The 25720-nt window shown below is 39.1% G+C and overlaps 1 protein-coding gene across 1 annotated transcript in view; it reads right to left on the reverse strand.

The window, feature by feature from the left end:
- LOC126195668 (neural-cadherin-like) overlaps positions 1–25720 on the reverse strand; it is a 50698-nt gene that overhangs the window by 4143 nt on the left and 20835 nt on the right. Inside the window, exons 5-6 of the mRNA XM_049934294.1 lie at positions 9491–9699; positions 114–277 (exon numbers count right to left, since the gene is read on the reverse strand). Coding sequence (XP_049790251.1) covers positions 114–277; positions 9491–9699 — 373 coding nt within the window. The remainder of the gene's footprint in view (positions 1–113; positions 278–9490; positions 9700–25720) is intronic.

The raw sequence follows: 25720 nt of genomic DNA on the forward strand, positions 1-25720 counted from the left end.
AACTGCATCTCACATACTGTTTCACAGAGCTATATAGAACAATGTAAGGCTAAGATTTACTTTTCACACGTAATTTTACAGAAATATATAGAATATAAGGCTAAAAGACTTACATTCCATCAGGTGTATTATGCTTCATTGTAATCATCCCAGTGTCTTCATCAATTTTGAATCTATGATGTTCGTATGTCCTCCAATAAAATGTTTTATCTCTTAAATCCCAGTCATCTGGATCTTCAACATATATTCTCCCAATATCTGTTTCTGGAGTTTGATCCTTTATATCAGTGTGGAAATACATTAACATGCACAAAAGTATACATGCAAATATATGAGTTATCTCACTATTTAATGTTAAAAAGAATAATTTATAAATTGTTCAATCTATGACTGATATTCTGTTTTGAATATTTGTTTCACACAAAGATAAAATATTCATATGCTAGAAATGGCTGCCTCTAACAATAGTAAAAACAGCTGTTCACCAAATTGCCTGGCTTCCTCAACAAGAAACATAAAATTGTTTGCAATAAAGTGAAGCAACTCCAAGATTGTTACTTTAAGGATGTATTTGAGAACAGTACATGATCAACAATGCTGAGACGGATGTAGAATAAACAAAATAAGCTCTTCAAAATAAAATGGCTTTAACATTATAAAGTAGCTTAAAAGTTTTGCAAGATTTATAAATAAGTTCATAACAATAAGAAAAAAAAAAAATCCGACGACAGCACTAAAAACTGAAGCCAAAAGCAAAAAGACAACTCATTAAATATGGAGAGACAGAACTATAGGAAGTCAGATACTGGTACACATATGTATGTAGAAATTTCCTTAGGAAGCTTATGATAGAAATGAACCAGAAAAATTCCCAAGGGAGAAAAATGAGTGTCACAGCCTGTGTAGTTCTTTAGTTCAAATGGCTCCGAGCACTATGGGACTCGTAGTTCTTTAGTATTACGTGTTTAACCACTCCCTCCAGCTACGGAAATAAGTCGTTAAATCCAAAAGATCACAATTATTTTTTCCTTTAAAGTAGAGTACCACTTTTGTCTCCTTTAAAAATATTAAGGTCTGTAATCATTATCACTATTAACCACAATCAACTGACATATTTACCAGTATTATATTATGAGGCACTCAGAGCTAGATAATTGTAAGCCACACAATGAGCACTACTGAGAGTTTTGCACTTTCCTTATCCACAAGAGGATGGCAAGACACTGATGGATTAGTATTTAAAGAAACAAAGAGATGGCAGCACACACTCTATTGGTAAGTATTGCTCCAAGACACAGTATGTCATTTTTTTGTGCTTTAGTAAGGTAAGCTGAGCAAGATGGTGTATTGCAGAGGAAACAGTGCGACTTCTTCAGATGAAAAAATGCATCGTGGGACCAATAAGAGTGTGATGCTAGCATTGTAGATGTGTGTGGTTAGTTCAGTTGATGTGATACTGTATCATCATCAGAGGTTGGCATCAACAACATGTAATTATGTGGCATGATATTACAGCATGTGATTATGTGGCTTATGACAGTGCAGTACATGTAGTACTCTTAAATAATACTAATATTAAATGACTATGAAACAATTTTTAACACATTTATTTGGAGCCTATTAACTGTAAATGATTCTTATACTTGTGATGGGCACCACCAGGCAATTGCTATGGGGATTATTATGGCTTGCTGTTATATAGCTTTAAACTGCTGTAATGCTCAGTTTAGTTTAATAGGTTCACGTTGTTAGTAACTTTTGCATTTTTTCTTTTGTACGAAGTAAGACTTAACTCCTAACATGACAAAAAGAAATACAGCAAGCAATGGGCAGACATTCTATTAACTTTTCAGGAGCAATAATGTTTAAATTTTTTGTCCAAAGCACTGATTCAATTTTTCTGAAGCACATTATTCACGGAGACTCTGGTAAAATTAATGTCAAAGAGTGTGGCTATCATACACAGATATAATGGATTATTACCTTAACACCAAAATATCCCAGGCACAAGAAAGTGTCTGACATAATCGATCTGCTTCCCTATATACATGTGGTACATCATGGAACCATACAGCAGGTTGATGAACATGAATTGCCATCAGTGATGCCAAATGATGGCACTGAACCTTTGGTGTGATACAATGATAAGCCACAAAATTATATGTATTCCCTGTACTTTTTATTGTTTTTTTCACTATATGCAGTAGTTAAACAAGTTCTGTTTCACCTGAAAAGGATACCTTATGGCACGTAATACTTTATAATACAATAAATATACTTATATAATAGAGGGAAACATTCCAAGTTTTATATATATATATATATATATATATATATATCTAAAAACAAAGATGATGTGACTTACCAAATGAAAGTCCTGGCAGGTCGACAGACACACAAACAAACACAAACATACACACAAAATTCAAGCGTTCGCAACAAACTGTTGCCTCATCAGGAAAGAGGGAAGGAGAGGGAAAGATGAAAGGATGTGGGTTTTAAGGGAGAGGGTAAGGAGTCATTCCAATCCCGGGAGCGGAAAGACTTACCTTAGGGGGAAAAAAGGACAGGTATACACTCGCACACACACACATATCCATCCACACATATACAGACACAAGCAGACACATTTAAATGTGTCTGCTTGTGTCGTATCCCTGCTGGAGAGCCACATTCAGAGTCTGGTCCAGTCCCGGAAAGTATCCTGTCACTTTCCAGCAGGGATACGACTTCCTCAAATCCTGCCCTGAAATGAGATCCATCCTTCATGAAATCCTCCCCACTCCACCAAGAGTGTCTTTCCACCGTCCACCTAACCTTCGTAACCTGTTAGTTCATCCCTATGAAATACCCAAACCACCTTCCCTACCCTCTGGCTCCTATCCTTGTAACCGCCCCCGGTGTGAAACCTGTCCCATGCACCCTCACACCACCACTTACTCAAGTCCTGTAACCCGGAAGGTGTACACGATCAAAGGCAGAGCCACGTGTGAAAGCACCCACGTGATTTACCAACTGACCTGCCTACACTGTGATGCATTCTATGTGGGAATGACCAGCAACAAACTGTCCATTCGCATGAATGGACACAGGCAGACAGTGTTTGTTGGTAATGAGGATCACCCTGTGGCTAAACATGCCTTGGTGCACAGCCAGCACATCTTGGCACAGTGTTACACCGTCCGGGTTATCTGGATACTTCCCACCAACACCAACCTATCCGAACTCCAGAGATGGGAACTTGCTCTTCAATATATCCTATCTTCCCGTTACCCACCAGGCCTCAATCTCCGCTAATTTCAAGTTGCCGTCACTCATACCTCAACTGTCATTCAACAACATCTTAGCCTCTACACTTCCGCCTCGACTGACATCTCTGCCCAAACTCTTTGTCTTTAAATATGTCTGCTTGTGTCTGTATATGTGTGGATGGATATGTGTGTGTGTGTGTGAGTGTATACCCATCCTTTTTTCCCCCTAAGGTAAGTCTTTCCGCTCCCAGGATTGGAATGACTTCTTACCTTCTCCCTTAAAACCCACATCCTTTCGTCTTTCCCTCTCCTTCCCTCTTTCCTGATGACGCAACAGTTTGTTGCGAAAGCTTGAATTTTGTGTGTATGTTTGTGTGTCTGTCGACCTGCCAGCACTTTCATTTGGTAAGTCACATCATCTTTGTTTTTAGATATATTTTTCCTACGTGGAATATTTCCCTCTATTATACGAGGGCAGTTCAATAAGTAATGCAACACATTTTTTTTCTCGGCCAATTTTGGTTGAAAAAACCGGAAATTTCTTGTGGAATATTTTCAAACATTCCCGCTTTGCCTCGAATAGTTTCATTGACTTCCGACAGGTGGCAGCGCTGTACGGAGCTGTTAAAATGGCGTCTGTAACGGATGTGCGTTGCAAACAACGGGCAGTGATCGAGTTTCTTTTGGCGGAAAACCAGGGCATCTCAGATATTCATAGGCGCTTGCAGAATGTCTACGGTGATCTGGCAGTGGACAAAAGCATGGTGAGTCGTTGGGCAAAGCGTGTGTCATCATCGCCGCAAGGTCAAGCAAGACTGTCTGATCTCCCGCGTGCGGGCCGGCCGTGCACAGCTGTGACTCCTGCAATGGCGGAGCGTGCGAACACACTCGTTCGAGATGATCGACGGATCACCATCAAACAACTCAGTGCTCAACTTGACATCTCTGTTGGTAGTGCTGTCACAATTGTTCACCAGTTGGGATATTCAAAGGTTTGTTCCCGCTGGGTCCCTCGTTGTCTAACCGAACACCATAAAGAGCAAAGGAGAACCATCTGTGCGGAATTGCTTGCTCGTCATGTGGCTGAGGGTGACAATTTCTTGTCAAAGATTGTTACAGGCGATGAAACATGGGTTCATCACTTCGAACCTGAAACAAAACGGCAATCAATGGAGTGGCGCCACACCCACTCCCCTACCAAGAAAAAGTTTAAAGCCATACCCTCAGCTGGTAAAGTCATGGTTACAGTCTTCTGGGACGCTGAAGGGGTTATTCTGTTCGATGTCCTTCCCCATGGTCAAACGATCACCTCTGAAGTGTATTGTGCTACTCTTCAGAAATTGAAGAAACGACTTCAGCGTGTTCGTAGGCACAAAAATCTGAACGAACTTCTCCTTCTTCATGACAACGCAAGACCTCACACAAGTCTTCGCACCCGAGAGGAGTTCACAAAACTTCAGTGGACTGTTCTTCCTCATGCACCCTACAGCCCCAATCTCGCACCGTCGGATTTCCATATGTTTGGCCCAATGAAGGACGCATTCCGTGGGAGGCACTACGTGGATGATGAAGAAGTTATTGATGCAGTACGACGTTGGCTCCGACATCGACCAGTGGAATGGTACCGTGCAGGCATACAGGCCCTCATTTCAAGGTGGCGTAAGGGCGTAGCATTGAATGGAGATTACGTTGAAAAATTGTGTTGTGTAGCTAAAAGATTGGGGAATAACCTGGTGTATTTCAATGCTGAATAAAACAACCCCTGTTTCAGAAAAAAAATGTGTTGCATTACTTATTGAACTGCCCTCATATATATAAAACAAAGATGCCGTGACATACTAAACGAGAAAGTACTGGTAGATACACACAATAAAAAACACACAAACACACACACAAATTTCAAGCTTTCGCAACCCAAGGTTGCTTCATCAGGAAAGAGGGAAGGAGAGGGAAAGACGAAAGGATGTGGGTTTTAAGGGAGAGGGTAAGGAGTCATTCCAATCCCGGGAGTGGAAAGACTTAGGGGGAAAAAGGACAGGGGAATGACCAGCAACAAACTGTCCATTTGCATGAACGGACACAGGCAGACAGTGTTTGTTAGTAATGAGGATCACCCTGTGGCTAAACATGCCTTGGTGCAAGGCCAGCACATCTTGGCACAGTGTTACACCATACGGGTTATCTGGATACTTCCCACTGACACCAGCCTATCAGAACTCCGGGGATGGGAACTTGCCCTTCAATATATTCTCTCTTCCCATTACCCACCAGGTCTCAACCTCCACTAATTTCAAGTTGCTGCCCCTTCTACATCACCTGTCATTCAACAACATCTTTGCCTCTGTACTTCCGCCTCAACTGACATCTCTGCCCAACCTCTTTGCATTTACATATGTCTGCCTTTGTCTGTATATGTGTGGATGGATATGTGTATGTGTGAGTGTATACCTGTCCTTTTTCCCCCTAAGATAAGTCTTCCCGCTCCCGGGATTGGAATGACTCCTTACCCTCTCCCTTAAAACCCACGTCCTTTCGTCTTTCCCTCTCCTTCCCTCTTTCCTGATGAAGCAACCTTGGGTTGTGAAAGCTTGAAATTTGTGTGTGTGTTTGTGTGTTTTTTATTGTGTCTATCTACCAATAAATATACTTATTATGTCAATCACCTGATTTATGAAATTTTTTAAACCTTCATATGTCTCTCCTGTAAAGATTTACTCACTGTGGCTTACCATTATCTAGTCCCAAATGCCTCATATATAGAATGATAGAAAATATGAAACTAATGAAAAACTGAAAATATTTGACAAAAAGGAAGCTAATGCCAATCACAATAAAAGATGATTGTTGCTGAAGTTTCTGAGTCATCCATTTTTGACAATCACTGTCATAATCCAGGGAGGTACTGCATTCACATAGTACCTTGAATAGGAACAATATACAACTTTTGCTTAACTGGATTAAATTTCAGTGGACAATACACAAGCTCTTTATAATACCATATGGGACAATGAAATATCTGAAATATCAGGATATCTGACCTCTTTAAATTATTAAGAAATCCTTTCTCATGATTAACTTATGCAAAGAGCACATTAACACTCAGAGCAACAGGAAATGAAATGGCTAGTAATGTAATATATACGAAATATTGTATTCATGATCTACGGAACAGGTATTAATGTAATGTAATGTCCCAGCATGCAGGATGCATTTGGTCAGTTCCTCAGCAGCCTTGTCTCTCCCTTACTGAATACACAGGAGTTACAAAGACAGTGATACAGGTTTCATCCACAGTTATTACAATTCTTGTCAGCAGAAGTCAATGTCAATGTGCCACTTGTGATAATGTTTGATGTGATAATATCCCTTGTTACAACTTATTACCACGCTTTCATTTCATATCTGCAGTATGCTCATTTTATTTCCTTCTTTGTGTTCTCTCAGCTGTTACTCCAAGGGCTGTAAGTTATGACATCCCAAAAAAGAAGAACTAGTCTCTGGTGCAAATTTGATAAACTGAGTGTTTATGATTTATGCTTTTGTTTTGCGGAAGTCAATTTTAATTACTATCTAATTAAATAATAGTTGTAACACTTGTATTAATAATATTCTTAACATGTGAACAAGCTTTTAAAAGATCTCTGACTATTGTAAGCGTATAGATATTAGTACAGTTCCTACATATTGAATCTTGCCATTACTCATATCTGCTGGACTAGAGCCCGTAGGTGGTACAGGAATGCCCCATAACTGAAGTGTGTGAGTATTTTGGTGCTTGCTGATTTGGTGCATGTCTGCTGATTGGAGGAAGTCTGCAGAATGAATCACTGGTGAGTGCGGAAAGTATGTGGAACTTTAATAGTTGTTGATTCACATCAGTTTTGTATGAAATGAAACTGCCTATAGTGTTTTATGGTGAGCTGACTGTCACAGAAAAGCAATGGGTTAACTCAAGAGGAGTTGTGGAATTGTGGGAATGTTAGTGAAATGTGAATGAGCTTCACACATTATATGGATGTTTTCTATGAACTTAAAACTTAATAAATACAATGTCTAGTAAATCTATTCTAATTTCAACAGACTTTTCTCATCATTTTTGTATGTTACTGTGGAGTGATGAGAGTAGGAATTTGATTGGGCACCTGTCACTCAGGCAGATGGTTTGGAACTTTATTATTGTGATACTTATATCTTGGGAGTAAAGCTATCTGCTAACTGTCAAGATCAGGTCCAATACCAAACCAATATGACAGCAAACTAAAGAAGTCAGCATTCATGAATCAACATTACTCTAAAACCAGTATGGGGCTTTACACAATTCTTTTGGTGTGCTTCACATTAAGTCTATAATATTTTATAATTTTCAGCCTCATATTTTAAATACTTTGTGCATATTTTTTGTTTTATCAGTAAAAATTTCCGTTGTTATCTTGTGTGTGTAAAGTAGTTGCATACAAGTACCTACTCAGTTAAGAAAATATAATGAAACTTCCTGGCAGATTAAAACTGTGTGCTGGATCAAGACTTGAACTCGGGAATGTCATCAGGAGACTCATACTCATCATATCATATCACCGATGCCCACTCCTCATGTGTGTAAATCAGTGTTTCTGCCTTTAGGTCCTGCAGTCCCCAGTTAAATTTCTAACGATGTTAGAGATTTTCTCCATGCAGGGACTGGTTCTTTGCATTGTCCTCATCATTTCAGCTCATCATCTTTATGTGCAAGTCACCAAAGTGGTGTCAAACGGAAGGAGTTGCACTAGGTGACTTACTACGCCAGATAGGTTCTCCTGACCAATAATTCCAAATGATCATTTCATTTTTAGTATGGATAACTTCATTTGTCTAATATCATATACCTATTTACAAAAATGGAAAAGAATCACCATACTATCAGCTTACATCTTTGCCACCTCTTCACTGATTTCTTTTTTGCTAACTATGGCTCTACACCCTATGCAAATAACAGAACTATTTGTGGCTGTTTATTAAAGTTGCATTTGCTGTTTTGGCTCTACAATCTGTACACACAAGGGATAAGTTTGTGGCTGACTACTGAAGTTGCTTTTGCTACAAGCAATTTGCGATGGAATCAGTTATGATCTTTCTCTCTCTATAGCCAGAGCTAGCAAAATAAAATCCTGTTTAAAGATGGCAAAGATTGGCTAATAGTATACTGATTTATTGGCACTCTTTTCTTATATATATTTTTTGTACGTAGGACAAGTTGGCTATCTTTGATATGATATGATGGGTACAGATCATTACACACACAATAATGAGCTGAAACAGCCTAACAGCATGTTGGTTAATCTTTGGAATGCAATACCATAGCAGTTTTGCATGGCATGGATTGGACAAGACCTTGGTAGGCTTACAGAGATATGTGGCAACAAACAGCTACATATAGGCCATGCACTTCTGGTAAAGTATGGGCCGGTGATGGGTGGGTGAGGAGCTGACACCCAACAGTGCTCCAGATTCAGGTCAGGCAAATCTTGTAGCAAGGGCACTTGTGCCTACATCAGCATTGTACTCTGTCATTATACATGCCACAGATCACAACATATCCTGTTTAAGAGAATGGGAAAACCTCCAAAATCCATTTTTTGTGATGAGGCATAGATGTCCAACACCTTGTTGCCTACTCATGCTTTCACCATTCTTCAACCAGTTTCCTTAAATGCTCACAACAGTAGCAAGTGAGCAGTTGAATAGTTTCATTGTCTCTGAGATGTTCATTTCCAAACACTGGACTGTAACAATTTGTCTTTTGTCAAAGCAACTTATCACAGTGGATTTTTCCATTTTCAGTGTGCATTATCAATAAAATGATTCCCCATTCATCTCTGCTGTGCTTATATACTTTCCTCACTGCATCTTGTTCCCACAATGTAACTGGGAGGTATTCAGTCTCCCAGTGGGCAGTGGTCATAATGTTTTGGGCTAATCAGTCACAAAAGACAGCAAATGGAGATGAATCACTCAAATTTAAAAATGCAACGTCAAACAAAGTTACAAAGCTAATTCAGTTCATATAATACATGGACTATTATAGGTATAATCAAAGTGTTAAAACAGCCATAGAATTAAAGTGCAACCTTTGTCAAATATGTGCTTAACCATTATCAACTGGATTTGTCTAAACCTAAATTTATCATACTAGTGTACAGTTTTATTAAGCAAATCCAACTATGTAAATTTCTAGCTCTCACATCATTCAAGTTTTCCCTTACCTGATATTTATAAACCAACACATTTTTATTTCCAGGTCCCATTTTGTTATCATTGATATCACCAATAACAATTCTCACAGTTGCTGTTCCAGAGAGCTGAGGGTGGCCAGCATCTGTCACTAGTATAGGTACAAAGTACTCTTTTTGTTCTTCTCGGTCAAAAGACCTCAATGATGATATAACAGCTGAGCCATGGCCATTCGGACCTTCTGTTGATGAAAACTACTTGAACTAGTGAAACAGATAAGTAACATTGTTACAAGTCACTTTAAAACTATAAACTTATTCAAGAAATGAGGATATTTTTCATTATACTGCCACAAATAATAATCATTTCCAGAAAGATTTCTCTCACAATCGTGTGAGCATATCTCCACTTACAAAAGGAGAAACAGATAAACTAAATGTAACACATTTATTTCATATCTTTTATTTCCAGAACTAAAGCACGTATACACATTTTAGGAGGGAAACTGAACCAAAGCATTTGAAAAAAAGGTCACAGAAGGGATCCAGACATGCGTATAGCTACTTCTCCAAGTACTGCAGTGTCAAAGCAAATTATCAGTTTTGCAGTATAATACACCACTAAGATATGTTGGGGGAACCTGGACATACTAAGTAGCAAGAGATAAACCAGAACCTTCAATGCCAACACACGTTCATACAAAGCAGGCACACCTCACACACATGACTGCCATCTCTGGCAGCTCAGACCAGCATTCCAGTCTGAACTGCTGGAGATGGCAGTCATGTGTATGTGAACTATACTTGCTTATTTGAATCTGTGTGCACTTTCTTTTTTGAAGAAGACTTTCACGAAAATCTACATGTGTAATAGTCTTTTCATTGTGTCTGTCTGTAACTTAACATGTCATCTTTATGGTGAGTAGTAATCTACCCTTTTCTTTATATTGTTGACGCTCCAACCCTGGGTTTCCATTGTTTGAAATTGCATGTAGGAGTAAACATAGTCCCCAAGGATAGATGCTTACTTGTGTTAATTGATTGCGCCTTCCAGAATGATATGATCACCCAGGGAATGTCACAAATTACATTCTCCATATCATAATGCTCCCTTCTTGTTTGCCTTAAGACGTTTCATGCCATACACAGCAAGAGCCACCTGATGGACAATGAATGTGATTCATTGGAAAAGGCCACCGGTCACCATTCAGTGGATATTCAGCTGTCATACTGCCATGCAAATTCCATCCTTCAACACCAATGAACAGCAGTCGGCATGGATGCTTGAACCAGGTATCTGCTGTGGAGTACTATAGACAGCAACATTTACTATATGGCCATTGAGGAAACACTGTTGGCAGCCCCTAGGTTCATCTGTATGGTCAGTTGCATGTCTATTTGCCAGTACCTATCTTTGCAGCTGTCGTTGCCTCTGTCATCTATGGCCCCCTGGTGCACCGCAGTTGTCTGGGCACCAGTTGTAGATAGCCTCATTTTGTCATGCATGGTATGCTTTAAGCATGGCAGCACGTAAATAGTTTACAAACTTAGCCATTTTGAAATGCTTACATCCTCGGCCCAAAAGCCAATGATCGTGCCCATTTGGATGTAATATAAATCACTCCTTTTTCATATTATGACAATGACTGCATAATTTTCTACAGCCCCTCCAGTCAACGAACTTTATATATCCTTCACTGATAGTGCTGCCACCTGCTATCTGTGAATGGTTATTGCATGCTGATGTTGAACAGAGGTGGTGGTCACATTAATGTGACTTGATTGTGTAAATATATTAGCCAGTGACCCTCCTCTCACAAAGCCTAATTTAAGAGCTTCGGATTACAAGCATCTCTTTCCTGAGATTTCCCATGAGAAACTAGGGTCTAATTCAAGTATTTACTCAGTACATACTTTTAAACTTTCACAGTATTACATTATTGCATTCTTTCTGTTATAGAATTAAAGATTCATTCTGGAAACAAACAATTTGATTTTGAGCATGTAGATGCAAAAACTCTATTTCTTCAACTGACACTTCCACCTTTGGCAATCTACCAAGTGACATGATAGACTGGAGTTGCAGCACTTACATACATCCTTTTAAACCCAAGGCCATGCCACTGCACAAGTGGTTGCAAACACACAAGGGCCAGAAATGACATTTGGCAGCAAAAATATGAATTTATGGTTAGAAACTTGATATGATGATATGTAGATGGTTCAGTAAGAGCTGGACATTAACTACATATTTGAAAGTTGATCAAAGGAAGTATTGAATTCTATGCTTTGTCCCACCTGAAATCATTATCTCTCATAATTAAATCCTTTGCCTAGTAAATTTCTATTTCTTCCTTCACCATCATGCCTCAGAACAATGGTTGATGCTAGAATTTTGACATTGTCATACAGAAGAGAGTGGCTAGTGTCAATGCAGTGCCAAACAACAACTTGCTTATTGGACTTTATGAAATGTCATACGTACAGGGCACTATCTAAACACCAGCCTTGAGGAGCACCATTAGATGAAAATTTCTGTCCTCCAAGCTCAAATTTTATCTGGAAAAAAAAAAAAAAAAAAAAAAAAGGTCACCTGGGACTAGATCAGGTGAGTAAGAAGAGTGGCCAAGTAACTGACACTGAAATTCATGGATTTTCACCATGGCAACCGCTGAAATGTTATACGGCGCACTGTCTTAGTGAAATTTTTTTTTCTTCTGCAAATGTTACCTTTTTTTTAAATTTCTGCATTCAGCTCGTCAAGTAATGTCACTTACTATGCTCCTATAGTATTTCTTCCTTTTTCTCTAACATCGTTTGGTGAACTTGAGAAATGTTGTCACCAATGGTTACAGTTTTTGGCTATCCCAAACTTTCATTATTACCCAAACTGGTACATACGTACACACATATCCAGTGATGAAAGGTCTTGCAGACCCACATGCTGCTTCCACAGACTGTCTCCATTCCTTTCTGTTTGTGCTTGGTTCTTCCAGGTGGCTTCAATCCCCAGGCCTGGCAGGAACTTTATCAGGACATCCATCCAACACTGCCTTGGTTGCCCTATGGGGTGTTTGGCATTTGGTTTCCCCTTGAGTGCTTTCTTCATCTGTCTTTCTTCTAGCATATTAGAGCTGCATGGCCTGCCGACTGGACTGTTTTGCTCTTCAGCTTCTCTAGGATTGTTGGTTCTTGGATCAACAGGTAGGTTTCCTCATTTCCCTCCTCCTTGTATGGCCGCCTTTAAATTCAGCTGCCAAAAATTTCACAGTGCAGAGTCCTCATACATAGCATGCAACTGGTGCTCAATTTGTGCAAGCCTACCTTTCAAAAACAAAAATATACTAACATCTCTGTACTCAATTGTTTCCATTTTCGCAAAAACACTCATGTTGACTCCCTAAAACAACTGTCAAATAACTGCACATCCAAAATGGCTGAAATTTTGGGAGCTACTATGCATGTGCAACAGATTTCCCAACTTTTGTTGACAAGTACTACCATCTTCATGCTGATATTGGAAACTTTTCAGACTACCCTCATACTTGTCCATATGAGTTGGCCTGCAGCAAACTGCATTTCCCATACTGCCATCATCTATGCGATGAACCTAAACATTGAATAATGGAAGGCACCTTTCCATTATGACTTGCACTGTAAACTGAGTATTTCCATGAATGGAATTTAGACACTTCAAAACTTGATGTAACTCACACTCCCCATGGGGACCACTCTCTACAGATGTAATCAACAAATCTCCAAAATACAGGAGGTCTTAAACTAGTAGAGTCCAGTGCCTCTCTTTGAAATATTTCATAAATAAATTAGCCACCCATAGTGACAATGGCAGTGTGTTAATAAATTCATTATCAAATCTGAACATTTTTGAATAAACCTATAACATTTTTATCAAAACGTTTGCCATTAACAGATAAATATGTTGAAGGAGGACCCTTAGTGAGTAAGGATATCACACCATAACTGACTAATATGGCAGAACTGATCAGTGTCAGTGATTATGTTTACCAATACAGTTGACAGAACTGCGTAACGTATATAAAGAGGCTAAGTTATTATTTGGTGAGCCAATGTTACTCACTATTGGTCAAATAGGAACATCATTCTTATGATTTTATGGAGTCCATTAGGCCTAAGAGGAATGAAACCTCTTGGTTTCAATCTTTTCACTCCCTCTGGAAAGAAAGCAGAGGCATTCAGAAGTGCAGCAGTCTTTCTCATAATATGGTTGATAGAGTGTTCTGATATGTGCCGTAACACAGTAAACTACATAGTGGTCCAGAAAAAAGACATACTGTTACAATTCTTACATAGGGGAAACTTATTTTATGTGTTCAAAGTAACCCCAATTAGCAGCCAAACAATGTCGATATCGCTGAACTGTTGGCTGAACTATGGCTATTAGAGTTGCCAGTGTGATAGCAGCACAGAATGCCTTAATGGTTTCTCATAGCCTGCATTCAGTGATACTGATGAACTACATTTTTCAAGGTCTCCCCAAGGTAGAAATCAAGAGGTGTAAGGTCTGGAGGCTGTGTTGGGCACTCAACAGCTCCTCTTTGACCAATCCATTGCCCAGTTAGATATTCATCCAAGCAGGCTCTGACATCTCTGTGGTAGTGAGGCGGAGTGCCATCATGTTGTAGGTACAATCTTTCATTCCCAAACACCTCACAGATGGCAAGTAAAACCAATGTTTCTGCAGCATGCAAAGATACTTCTCACCAGTTACGGTGAGAATGGGCCAATCAAACCGCGTGATGACAGACTACACCACACATCAACACCTGGTAGATTAAAATGTTTGTCCTCACCAACATGAGGATTTACAAGAGATCAGTACATGCAGTTGTGGTAGTTTACAGTATCATTCAATTTGAATTGCACCTTGTAAGACCAGATAACCATTCCTGCAAACTATTTATCTTTACAAACCATGCCTTCAAACCATTCACAGTACTCCATCCTTTGATCCAGGTCATCCTTGTTCACAGTGTGCACCAAACTTGGAATGTATACTTTCCACTTTGCACCCTTCAGAATTCATCATATGCTTGATTGCCTTACCCAGCTTTCATGTGCACCCTGTTTCACAGATTTTTGAGGTTACCTTCTAAAATGTTGCAACACAGCAGTGCTGGAAGCTGGACTTGTTGACACTCGTGGTTGTCCAGACCTTTCCTTATGAACGTCTTGCAAAGTAATGTCAGTTTCAAATTTATCTTGAATATGATAAATTGTTGTATGTGTTTTGTACACATTACACCACTGCTGTTGTACTTCTGTCATGTTTTCGTACTACCAGTACCACTTCAACATAGCTTTGCATTCCTCAAAAAACAGTCTTAACTTCATTCTTTGCTGAACTATAATTTTCTGGAAAACACATGCCAAGATCTGTTGAGAGAACAATGGACTATGCTACCATGCAAAAATGCAATGGTATGTCATTTGGGTCCAAAGATATTAATTACCAAAGAGTGTCTGGACCTCTCTGTATACAGCTTATTATGATAGTTGTCAAGAGAAACTGAAGAGTTGTATTACCTTTGTCAGCTGAAAGAACCAACATCTGACCTCATGAATTTTAGGCAGTGCACCTCACTCCATTACAGATATATTACTCCTTTGTGGGCAAGATTTCATAATATCCCAGAAACTTTCAAATCTTATTTCTCATGCTGACCCTGTAGAAAGTGGCTGGATTTGTCAAAGACAGGCATTAGCAGAACTTTTGTTGTAAGTACCAAGTTCAATCCTTTAATTAAAGCCATCACTTCAGCATCACCCAGATCTCTACCATTTATATTAATCATGGAGCATCAGCTAATAGTTTTCTGCTGCAAATAAGGCTCAAGTCAGCTAAACATTGGCTGAGTGTGACCACCTCAAGAACCCAGTTCTGTGAGCTGTTGGATACTTCCACAGAGGTCTTCAGGTGCTAGCAATATTGTTTTTCAGAAACCAAATCCAAATTCTGTTAGTTGCCAAATGCGGTAATGCACTGCACTGACACTAGCCATTCTACAGTGTATGACAATGTCAACATTCTAGTATCAGCTTGTAGTGCTTCGAGAGTTTCCATGTAAATTCTAGAACCACTTGGCCTTCCTCCATCTCAAACCCACGATATTTTAAATAGAAGGGTGACAGAGACGAATCTGACCTACCGCGCATTGCATGTTTGTGTGTGCAGGTCTAAAAACAGTTACGAGCTAAATGTGGATGCGGCGGCCGAACGGCAGCCAACAAGTACCTGCTGTATGATCCATAGATTCAGTGTATGTGCAGAGAAGGGCCTGTGCTATTCTTTGCTTGTTTAGTGACTGTGACGATTGTTAAGGACAAATGAAGAAATGAGATTAGACTTTTAAGTAATACATGTGTTTGACTTGCTAGAAGCAAGACATGTTCATAAATGATGTGGTTGTTAAACCAACACTATTGTAAATGTATTTAGCCGAGTCTAATGTGAGACAAATCGGTTGACTTGCATACTTTCGAATATTTATGTGAGAAATGGTGAATTTGTTCTTTGTGGAAGTTGAAATATACCAAGACTAAACTAAAAGTATTCTGCGAGTACCCACTTATTTCAAGAATAGAGAGAGAGAGAGAGAGAGAGAGAGAGAGAGAGCTTTATTCCTCAGAGAAGAAGTTTTGGAGATCGACGTGGCTGACTATCCAGAGACGAAGATCAGCTGATGTGAGAAACGTGTGAAGTTGGCAAACCAGCTCTACTTCACTTCTTGTCATCTAAAGCATTAGAAGCCCCATCATTCCAGGGCTTGGTGCTGGAGGGAGTAGTGGAAATTTGTCTGACAAAGGATGTAATTAATATAGATAGTGGATACAGCCTGGAAAAAGCATGGTATCCTGCACTTTTTTTGATAAACTCACAAAAATGTCACTACACTGCAGCTCGTATTGCTGTGTTAATATCCGAACAAGGATCGAACAATTAACAGCAGATAAAGTTCACATAATGTTCTCTGCCACTGAATGGCTCACTCAGAAGAGGTGAAAGGTATACAGCCAAATTATCATCTGAAGAAATGTTTATGCCACTTATATGGTACTGTCACAGTACAAAGTGAAAGCAACATATAGGATGACAACCTACATGATTCATTTCATACACTAACATATCATATAACTGGCATTAACATGGTGTTCCTATATGGTCAAATAATGAATACGATATTCTTGACATGTAGTACAACATGCAATATAACAGATTTGGAACAGACAATAATGCATCACTTGAAAATTGATAAAAAGTCAAAATTCAAATATTGTATCCTGAAGGAAATAAAATAACAGCCAAATGGCAGCAGTATTATTATTTACACAACACAAACTCAATTATTGCAACACATATCCTTGCAGTAAATTAGCACCCCGTTTATCTTACAATACAGGAGTTATTGTATGTACTCTGCAACACATCTAAAGCACCACACAAAGCTAATGGAAAGTTATAAAAGATGAGTTCAAGGTATGAAGATCTGGCTCAATTCCGTCCAAGTTTTGTTGAATAGAATTTAGGTCAGGTGATTTGGGTGTTTACACAAGCATTCTCGTATCAGTGAACTTTTTCTAAAATCATTCTGATACAGTTTGAGAGTGGTTTAATACTACATCCTCTTTATGGTGCAGGTTTCCAGAAGGGTACTCTAAACAAACAAACCGATGAAGATGTTTGGGCAGTAGGTTCCTACACAATTAGGTGCTGAGAGGTAATGGAATACATATCAGGTAGGCTACCTAATTTTGTCCCATGTTAAAGTTATCCACTGACATACCTCCATCACTTCTGGAGCAGTACTCTGATGGCAAATGTGATGTATTGCCCTAAATATATTTTTAACATATGTGAACCACAGGATTAGCTTTTACCAACATGTACTGCAACACATTAATCCAAATGATCTTGTTATCAACAGGATGTTTAGCCGTACTAATCTGCCCTTCCTTTTCACTGATGTGTCTGAACAATAGTTCACCATCAACACATGAAAAAACACCATGAAATACTTCTCTGCTTCAAGAAGGTGTTACTAATTTATCACATTTAGTGACACTACTGGAACTGAGTTAACAAACTGTAATTTATTGAGACTAAATGTTAAAATCAGTTTGCATTTGTACATATCTGCAAGGTCAAGATGTTGGCACAAACTCAATTTCAGTGTATGCTAAATGCTGCTCTACTAGGAAATGTATTGCCTTTGACATGTAAAATTCAGTTCTAAAAATTTCAGTGGTTTCAATCTGTATGGAACATCATTTGTCTCTCACCATCTAACTGGGCAAGAAATATATTTAAATACTATAAAGATGTTTGAGCTGCATTGTAACTTGTTTGTTTCAAGCACTTTTTCCCATAAACAGATGGAAGGATAAATTATTGTTTGAAGATAGTAACACGTTTCCAAGGAATAAGGTTTCGGCAAACATTCTTTTGGCTGTTAGATTTTGCTTTCCTTTCTGGTCATCATCATGCTAACTGTGTTTCATCTTGTTTAATATCATTTCTGACAATAATACATTTTGAAGCTGAAGAGTTGATGAAATATGCTTTCTGACATTTATTTGGATGTCAGTATGTTGTCTGAAATATTGTAAGCTCTCTATCCTGAGACTGATCCATTTTGAACATGTCCATAAATTTGATCTACAAAAGGGTGATAAAATACTTGACCATTATTTTTTAACTATGGAAAGGGACATTACTGAAAGTATGGAACATATGATTTAGGAGTGCAGTGGAACAAGGGCCTATCTCAATTAGGGGAGTAAAAAGGAGTTTTACTAAATTACACTTTCAGCAGATATGTACGTTTTACAACATATCTTTTTGGCACAGCATTACAATCTACCTGAAAATGTTCAGGCAGCTGTATGAATTAAGTATTTATGCTTTATTCTTACCTTCCAAAGCATTCATGCACAAATGGATAAGTGTTGTATCATGTTGTTGATGTTGTGGTCTTCAGTCCTGAGACTGGTTTGATGCAGCTGTCCATGCTACTCTATCCTGTGCAAGCTTCTTCATCTCCCAGTACTTACTGCAACCTACATCCTTTTGAATCTGCTTAGTGTATTCACATCTTGGTCTCCCTGTACGATTTTTACCCTCCACGCTGCCCTCCAATGCTAAATTTGTGATCTCTTGATGCCTCAAAACATGTCCTACCAACCGATCCCTTCTTCTAGTCAAGTTGTGCCACAAACTTCTCTTCTCCCCAATCCTATTCAATACCTCCTCATTAGTTACGTGATCTACCCACCTTATCTTCAGCATTCTTCTATAGCACCACATTTCGAAAGCTTCTATTCTCTTCTTGTCCAAACTAGTTATCGTCCATGTTTCACTTCCATACATGGCTACACTCCATACAAATACTTTCAGAAACGACTTCCTGACACTTAAATCTATACTCGATGTTAACAAATTTCTCTTCTTCAGAAACGATTTCCTTGCCATTGCCAGTCTACACTTTATATCCCCTCTACTTCGAACATCATCAGTTATTTTACTCCCTAAATAGCAAAACTCCTTTACTACTTTAAGTGTCTCATTTCCTAATCTAATTCCCTCAGCATCACCCGATTTAATTTGACTACATTCCATTATCCTCGCTTTGCTTTTGTTGATGTTCATCTTATATCCTCCTTTCAACACACTGTCCATTCCGTTCAACTGCTCTTCCAAGTCCTTTGCTGTCTCTGACAGAATTACAATGTCATTGGCGAACCTCAAAGTTTTTACTTCTTCTCCATGAATTTTAATACCTACTCAGAATTTTTCTTTTGTTTCCTTTACTGCTTGCTCAATATACAGATTGAATAACATCGGGGAGAGGCTACAACCCTGTCTCACTCCTTTCCCAACCACTGCTTCCCTTTCATGCCCCTCGACTCTTATAACTGCCATCTGGTTTCTGTACAAATTGTAAATAGCCTTTTGCTCCCTGTATTTTACCCCTGCCACCTTCAGAATTTGAAAGAGAGTATTCCAGTTAACGTTGTCAAAAGCTTTCTCTAAGTCTACAAATGCTAGAAACGTAGGTTTGCCTTTCCTTAATCTTTCTTCTAAGATAAGTCGTAAGGTTAGTATTGCCTCACGTGTTCCAACATTTCTACGGAATCCAAACTGATCTTCCCCGAGGTCCGCTTCTTCCAGTTTTTCCATTCGTCTGTAAAGAATTCACATTAGTATTTAGCAGCTGTGACTTATTAAACTGATAGTTCGGTAATTTTCACATCTGTCAACACCTGCTTTCTTTGGGATTGGAATTACTATATTCTTCTTGAAGTCTGAGGGTATTTCGCCTGTCTCATACATCTTGCTCACCAGATGGTAGAGTTTTGTCATGACTGGCTCTCCCAAGGCCATCAGTAGTCCTAATGGAATGTTGTCTACTCCCGGGGCCTTGTTTCGACTCAGGTCTTTCAGTGCTCTGTCAAACTCTTATCTCCCATTTCATCTTCATCTACATCCTCTTCCATTTCCATAATATTGTCCTCAAGTACATCGCCCTTGTATAGACCCTCTATATACTCCTTCCACCTTTCTGCCTTCCCTTCTTTGCTTAGAACTGGGTTTTCATGTGAGCTCTTGATATTCATACAAGTGGTTCTCTTCTCTCCAAAGGCCTCTTTAATTTCCCTGTAGGCAGTATCTATCTTACCCCTAGTGAGACAAGCCTCTACATCCTTACATTTGTCCTCTAGCCATCCCTGCTTAGCCATTTTGCACTTCCTGTGAATCTCATTTTTGAGACGTTTGTATTCCTTTTTGCCTGCTTCATTTACTGCATTTTTATATTTTCTCCTTTCATCAATTAAATTCAATATTTCTTCTGTTACCCAAGGATTTCTATTAGCCCTCGTCTTTTTACCTACTTGATCCTCTGCTGCCTTCACTACTTCATCCCTCAGAGCTACCCATTCTTCTTCTACTGTATTTCTTTCCCCCATTCCTGTCAATTGTTCCCTTATGCTCTTCCTGAAACTCTGTACAACCTCTGGTTTTTTCAGTTTATCCAGGTCCCATCTCCTTAAATTCCCACCTTTTTGCAGTTTCTTCAGTTTCAATCTGCAGTTCATAACCAATAGATTGTGGTCAGAATCCACATCTGCCCCTGGAAATGTCTTACAATTTAAAACCTGGTTCCTAAATCTCTGTCTTACCATTATGTAATCTATCTGATACCTTTTAGTATCTCCAGGATTCTTCCAGGTATACAACCTTCTTTTATGATTCTTGAACCAAGTGTTAGTTATGATTAAGTTATGCTCTGTGCAAAATTCTACAATGCGGCTTCCTCTTTCATTTCTTCCCCCCAATCCATATTCACCTACTATGTTCCCTTCTCTCCCTTTTCCTATCATCGAATTCCAGTCACCCATGACTATTAAATTTTCGTCTCCCTTCACTACCTGAATAATTTCTTTTATCTCGTCATACATTTCATCAATTTTTTCATCATCTGCAGAGCTAGTTGGCATATAAACTTGTACTACTGTAGTAGGCGTGGGCTTCGTGTCTATCTTGGCCACAATAATGCATTCACTATGCTGTTTGTAGTAGCTAACCCGCACTCCTATTTTTTTATTCATTATTAAACCTACTTCTGCATTACCCCTATTTGATTTTGTATTTATAACCCTGTAATCACCTGACCTAAAGTCTTGTTCCTCCTGCCACCGAACTTCACTAATTCCCACTATATCTAACTTTAACCTATCCATTTCCCATTTTAAATTTTCTAACCTACCTGCCCGATTAAGGGTTCTGACATTCCACGCTCCGATCCGTAGAACGTCAGTTTTCTTTCTCCTGATAACGACATCCTCTTGAGTAGTCCCCGCCCGGAGATCCAAATGGGGGACTATTTTACCTCCGGAATATTTTACCCAAGAGGACGCCATCATCATTTAATCATACAGTAAAGCTGCATGTCCTCGGGAAAATTTACGGCTGTAGTTTCCCTTTGCTTTCAGCCGTTCGCAGTACCAGCACAGCAAGGCCGTTTTGGTTAATGTTACAAGGCCAGATCAGTCAATCATCCAGACTGTTGCCCCTGCAACTACTGAAAAGGCTGCTGCCCCTCTTCAGGAACCACATGTTTGTCTGGCCTCTCAACAGATACCCCTCCGTTGTGGTTGCACCTACGGTATGGCCATCTGTATCGCTGAGGCACGCAAGCCTCCCCACCAAGAGCAAGGTCCATAGTTCATGGGGGGTGTTGCATCACGTGAGGATTTCTTAATTTGAATGCCTTTCTTGCTGCTGCAATTCTTTGATTACTGCACACATTGAAAACACATTAAATAAAGACAGTATGTACAAGGCAGATCAGAAAACTTGCACATCTCTTAAACTGGGATTACTAGTTCTGAAAGGATTAAGCTGCCATCTTCAGATCCACAGAGTGTAGGTTATGAAATCACATTATATGAAAAACCACATATTTGTTGTAGTACCACAGTAACGGACTTATAATAAAAGACAGTAGAGCATTACAAAATATAGCTGTGTTTTCATGCCAAGATAGAGTCTTACAAGTGTGGCACATCGAGAAGTGCTGCATGTGTCTGGATTGGCTGAGTTTGTTGCCAACAGCCACACTTAAATGACTCTATCTTGCCAAGAAAATGTAGCTGTATTTTTTAATATTCTACTCTCTTTTTATTATGAGTCCAATAAGATACGAGGGCTATTCCGAAAGTAAGGTCCGATAGGTCGCGAAATGGAAACCACGGTAAAAATCAAAAATGTTTTATTTGCAACAGTTAGATACACCTTGCAGCTACTTATCTCCATAGTCGCCGACCCGACTTAGACGTGTATCGTAGCGTTGTACCAACTTTCCCATACCCTCGCTATAGAAGGCAGCCGCCAGTGCTCTCCGCCAATTCTCTACGCTGGCCTACGGCTCGTTGTCTTGTGCCGAAATGTTGTCTTCATAACCAGCGGTTCATGTGACCTGAGCTGAAACTCAGAGGGAGACAATTACGGGCTGTATTGTGGGTAATCTCACATTTCCATTTGAAAACGATGCAGGAGCATCTTCATTGCCCCTGCAGAATGCGGCTGAGAATTGTCTTGAAGACGAAACAGCACGACAGTTATGTAATGTTAGCTGCATAGCTTCAGGGGAAATTTCTCACCAGGCCCCCGTACTTGGCGGCAGACACTATTTTCTAGACATCTTTACGCACTCACTGCGAGCTCAGAAATGAGAAGAGCGACGTGATGCTAACTGGGGTTATACTAGAGACACTACCCAACACATCTGTGCAAAGCTTTATCGGATTTTCATAGTCGTTTCCATTTCGTGACCGATCGGACCTTACTTTCGGAATAGCCCTCGTAGTAAAAAAAAAAACAACAACAACAACAACATGTGGTTGATTGCACAGTATGATTTCATAACCATAACCTCTGCTCTGTGGATCTGAAGATGGCAGCTTAGTCCTGTCAAATCCAGAGTTCATACATATGATCAAGGCAGTAAAAAAAAATCATATCAGACACTTTCTTTACATTGAATTAATTGATCACTCTCCAGCCAACAATGTCAGGTAATTATTGTATTCTTTGGCTGCCATTTTAGGAAACAGACTATGAAGTATTCAACTGATAACAGTTAATGGTGGATCACAGCCTGAATGTTTTATTGTTAAAATTTTTATTTGTCTCAAACCAATTCTAACTATGCCTTGATTTAGTAACATCCCATGTGCCACAGTACCAATTAACTGCTTCCCACTGAAACTTCTGATTTGATGAAAATGTGGTGCAAATAATAAGACTAGGCATAGCATTGATTACCTACAAATAAATATGTCTAAAACATGACTACATCTAATGTGAGCAGCCAACCGACCACTTGACTCATTACACCACATGTACCTCACATGACAACAACAATAATAAAACAAGATGCACTGTCAGTACGAAAAGATTAATTTTTGACTGCTTAACCAGTTGCAGCTGCATTAATATAATACTTCGTTTATGGTGATGATGATGATGAGTCCCATACTTCTTTACAGAGCATAGGGGAGCGACGCGGGAGACCCGCGCCACCTTATGGTAACGCTAGACAAAAAATCTTGAACAAAATGTTAAAGAAGATCAAAATTTACAGCATGAGAGGATACAGGACCCTTACATTTTTCTGTCTCTGCATTGAGACTTCTGCTGAACATCAGATACACAGGTGCATCATAAACATAACCATATTTTAGCATTTTAATGGAATGCCATGATGGTATTTCATTGAAAAGATAATAACATGTGGCACAGGATATTTTCCACTTTTCTTTTTGTGGGTTACTTTTTCTAAAATTTTGTCACTAATAGAAAACTTCAATACAGTGCACACTGACAGCTGTAAAATCATCCTACTTCATGAACTTCCTGCTACTTACTAGCACTGATCGAAATTTAATTTTGAGTAGGAAAAGTCTTTCAAAATTCTCAGTCCTCATTTCTTTGACTTATGCATTCTCAGCACTTTTCAAGAGTTCAGTATATTATTTTGATGGCTAAACTACTTGTAGTCTCTTTTCTGTTACAGCAATATCTGTCTCTTATGGGTGTAATAGATGTGCAGGCACATGACACATACATTCAATTTCCTCAAACAACGAACTAATAGTAACTTTCAGCTGTACCTCCATTACTGTGAAATTCTTATTCTGGCCAACATAATTTTTCTTCTTTAGCCTCTTCAAGACTCAATGATATAACTTTCAAAACATTGCTTCTTCACAGGAATAAATTGTTCAGAGATATAGATATATTCCTTTCTGTTATCATGCACAGTTGTATTGTTCAATTTTTTCCATTTGTAGACATAGCTTGTTCATTCCTTCCGTTAATTCCACTGTTACTATCACTATTCAAATTAGCTTAGTCAGTTGGTAAATAGGCCATACAACAGCAACTATCAAAACAATGAAAATATCCTTTTGCTGCCACAAAAATGTGGATACATGCTCATGTTTGACCATTCATTCAGTCACACATGGAAATACTGCAACTGTGCATAGAAAAAAGTTTCTCCTGGGGCATAGTAGAGAAAACATTAAACATAACTGTAGGTCAGAAATCAAACCCGATATTTATTTTATTTGGAGTAATGGCAGAAGTACATAATTTTTTTTTAAAAAAAGAAACATAAAACAAAGTATAAAACTCAAACCAGAGAAATCAGGCATTCATCCAAAGAACTAACAGTGCACTTCACTGATCAGTCTCTTTTTCCTACACAGCCCCCCCTTAAAGTGCGGAGCACCTGGGATGTAGGGGTATTTGAATTTGACTTGTCATCCAGCACTTACCGTATTTACTCGAATCTAAGCCGCACTCGAATCTAAGCCGCACCTGAAAAATGAGACTCGAAATAAAGAAAAAAAAAAAAAAATTCCCGAATCTAAGCCGCACCTGAAATTTGAGACTCGAAATTCAAGGGGAGAGAAAAGTTTTAGGCCGCACCTCCAAATCGAAACAAAGTTGGTCCATTGTAATATGAGACACAATTTAGGTCGAATGAAAGACGATACAGCTACAGTAGTTTGGTTCGAGTCGTAAGCTTAGCAGTTAAGCTTTACCAGGTAGCCATTGCTATGCATCAGGCGCTCCGTCCGTATTTATACGGGTACCCTTCCATTTTCACGTGCTTCGTCTGGTTTGAATCGATTGCTTATTTTGCTTTGATCTGATAAGTGCCGTTTTCTTTGTTGTAGGTGTTTACGTCACTCTAAACTGAAAATGCATTACTGTACTGTGTAATGCATTGTTTGTCGCATTTTGATAGTGCGTGTTTACGGCCTGTCGCCGCTCGCGGCATGACTTGCTTCTGTGCGCGCTACCGCCGCTTAAAAAAAAAGAGGAATCGTCTCATTAGCGAAACAATGGCAAGAGACTGCTATTTGTTGTTACTTACACTGCTGCTTTCTTTGATAATGATCAACAAGAACCAAATGCGTATGATAGAACATGCGTATGGTAGAACATGTTCTGAACGAGAGTTTTGCGAAAATTTTCCTCCGTTTGAAAATCTTTGCGGCCGCTTCTTTAGTACATCAAATTCTGCACAGAAATTAGTCACCTTACATTTAAAATCTAGTCAGTTGCCGTGCTTCGTTTCTGACTGTATCACTATTAGGCATAAGAATAATACGAATATAAACATGACACGATACGTATATTCTTCCGCGTTT

Source organism: Schistocerca nitens, chromosome 7 (assembly GCF_023898315.1).
Source record: "Schistocerca nitens isolate TAMUIC-IGC-003100 chromosome 7, iqSchNite1.1, whole genome shotgun sequence".
NCBI classification, from domain to species: Eukaryota; Metazoa; Arthropoda; class Insecta; order Orthoptera; family Acrididae; genus Schistocerca; species Schistocerca nitens.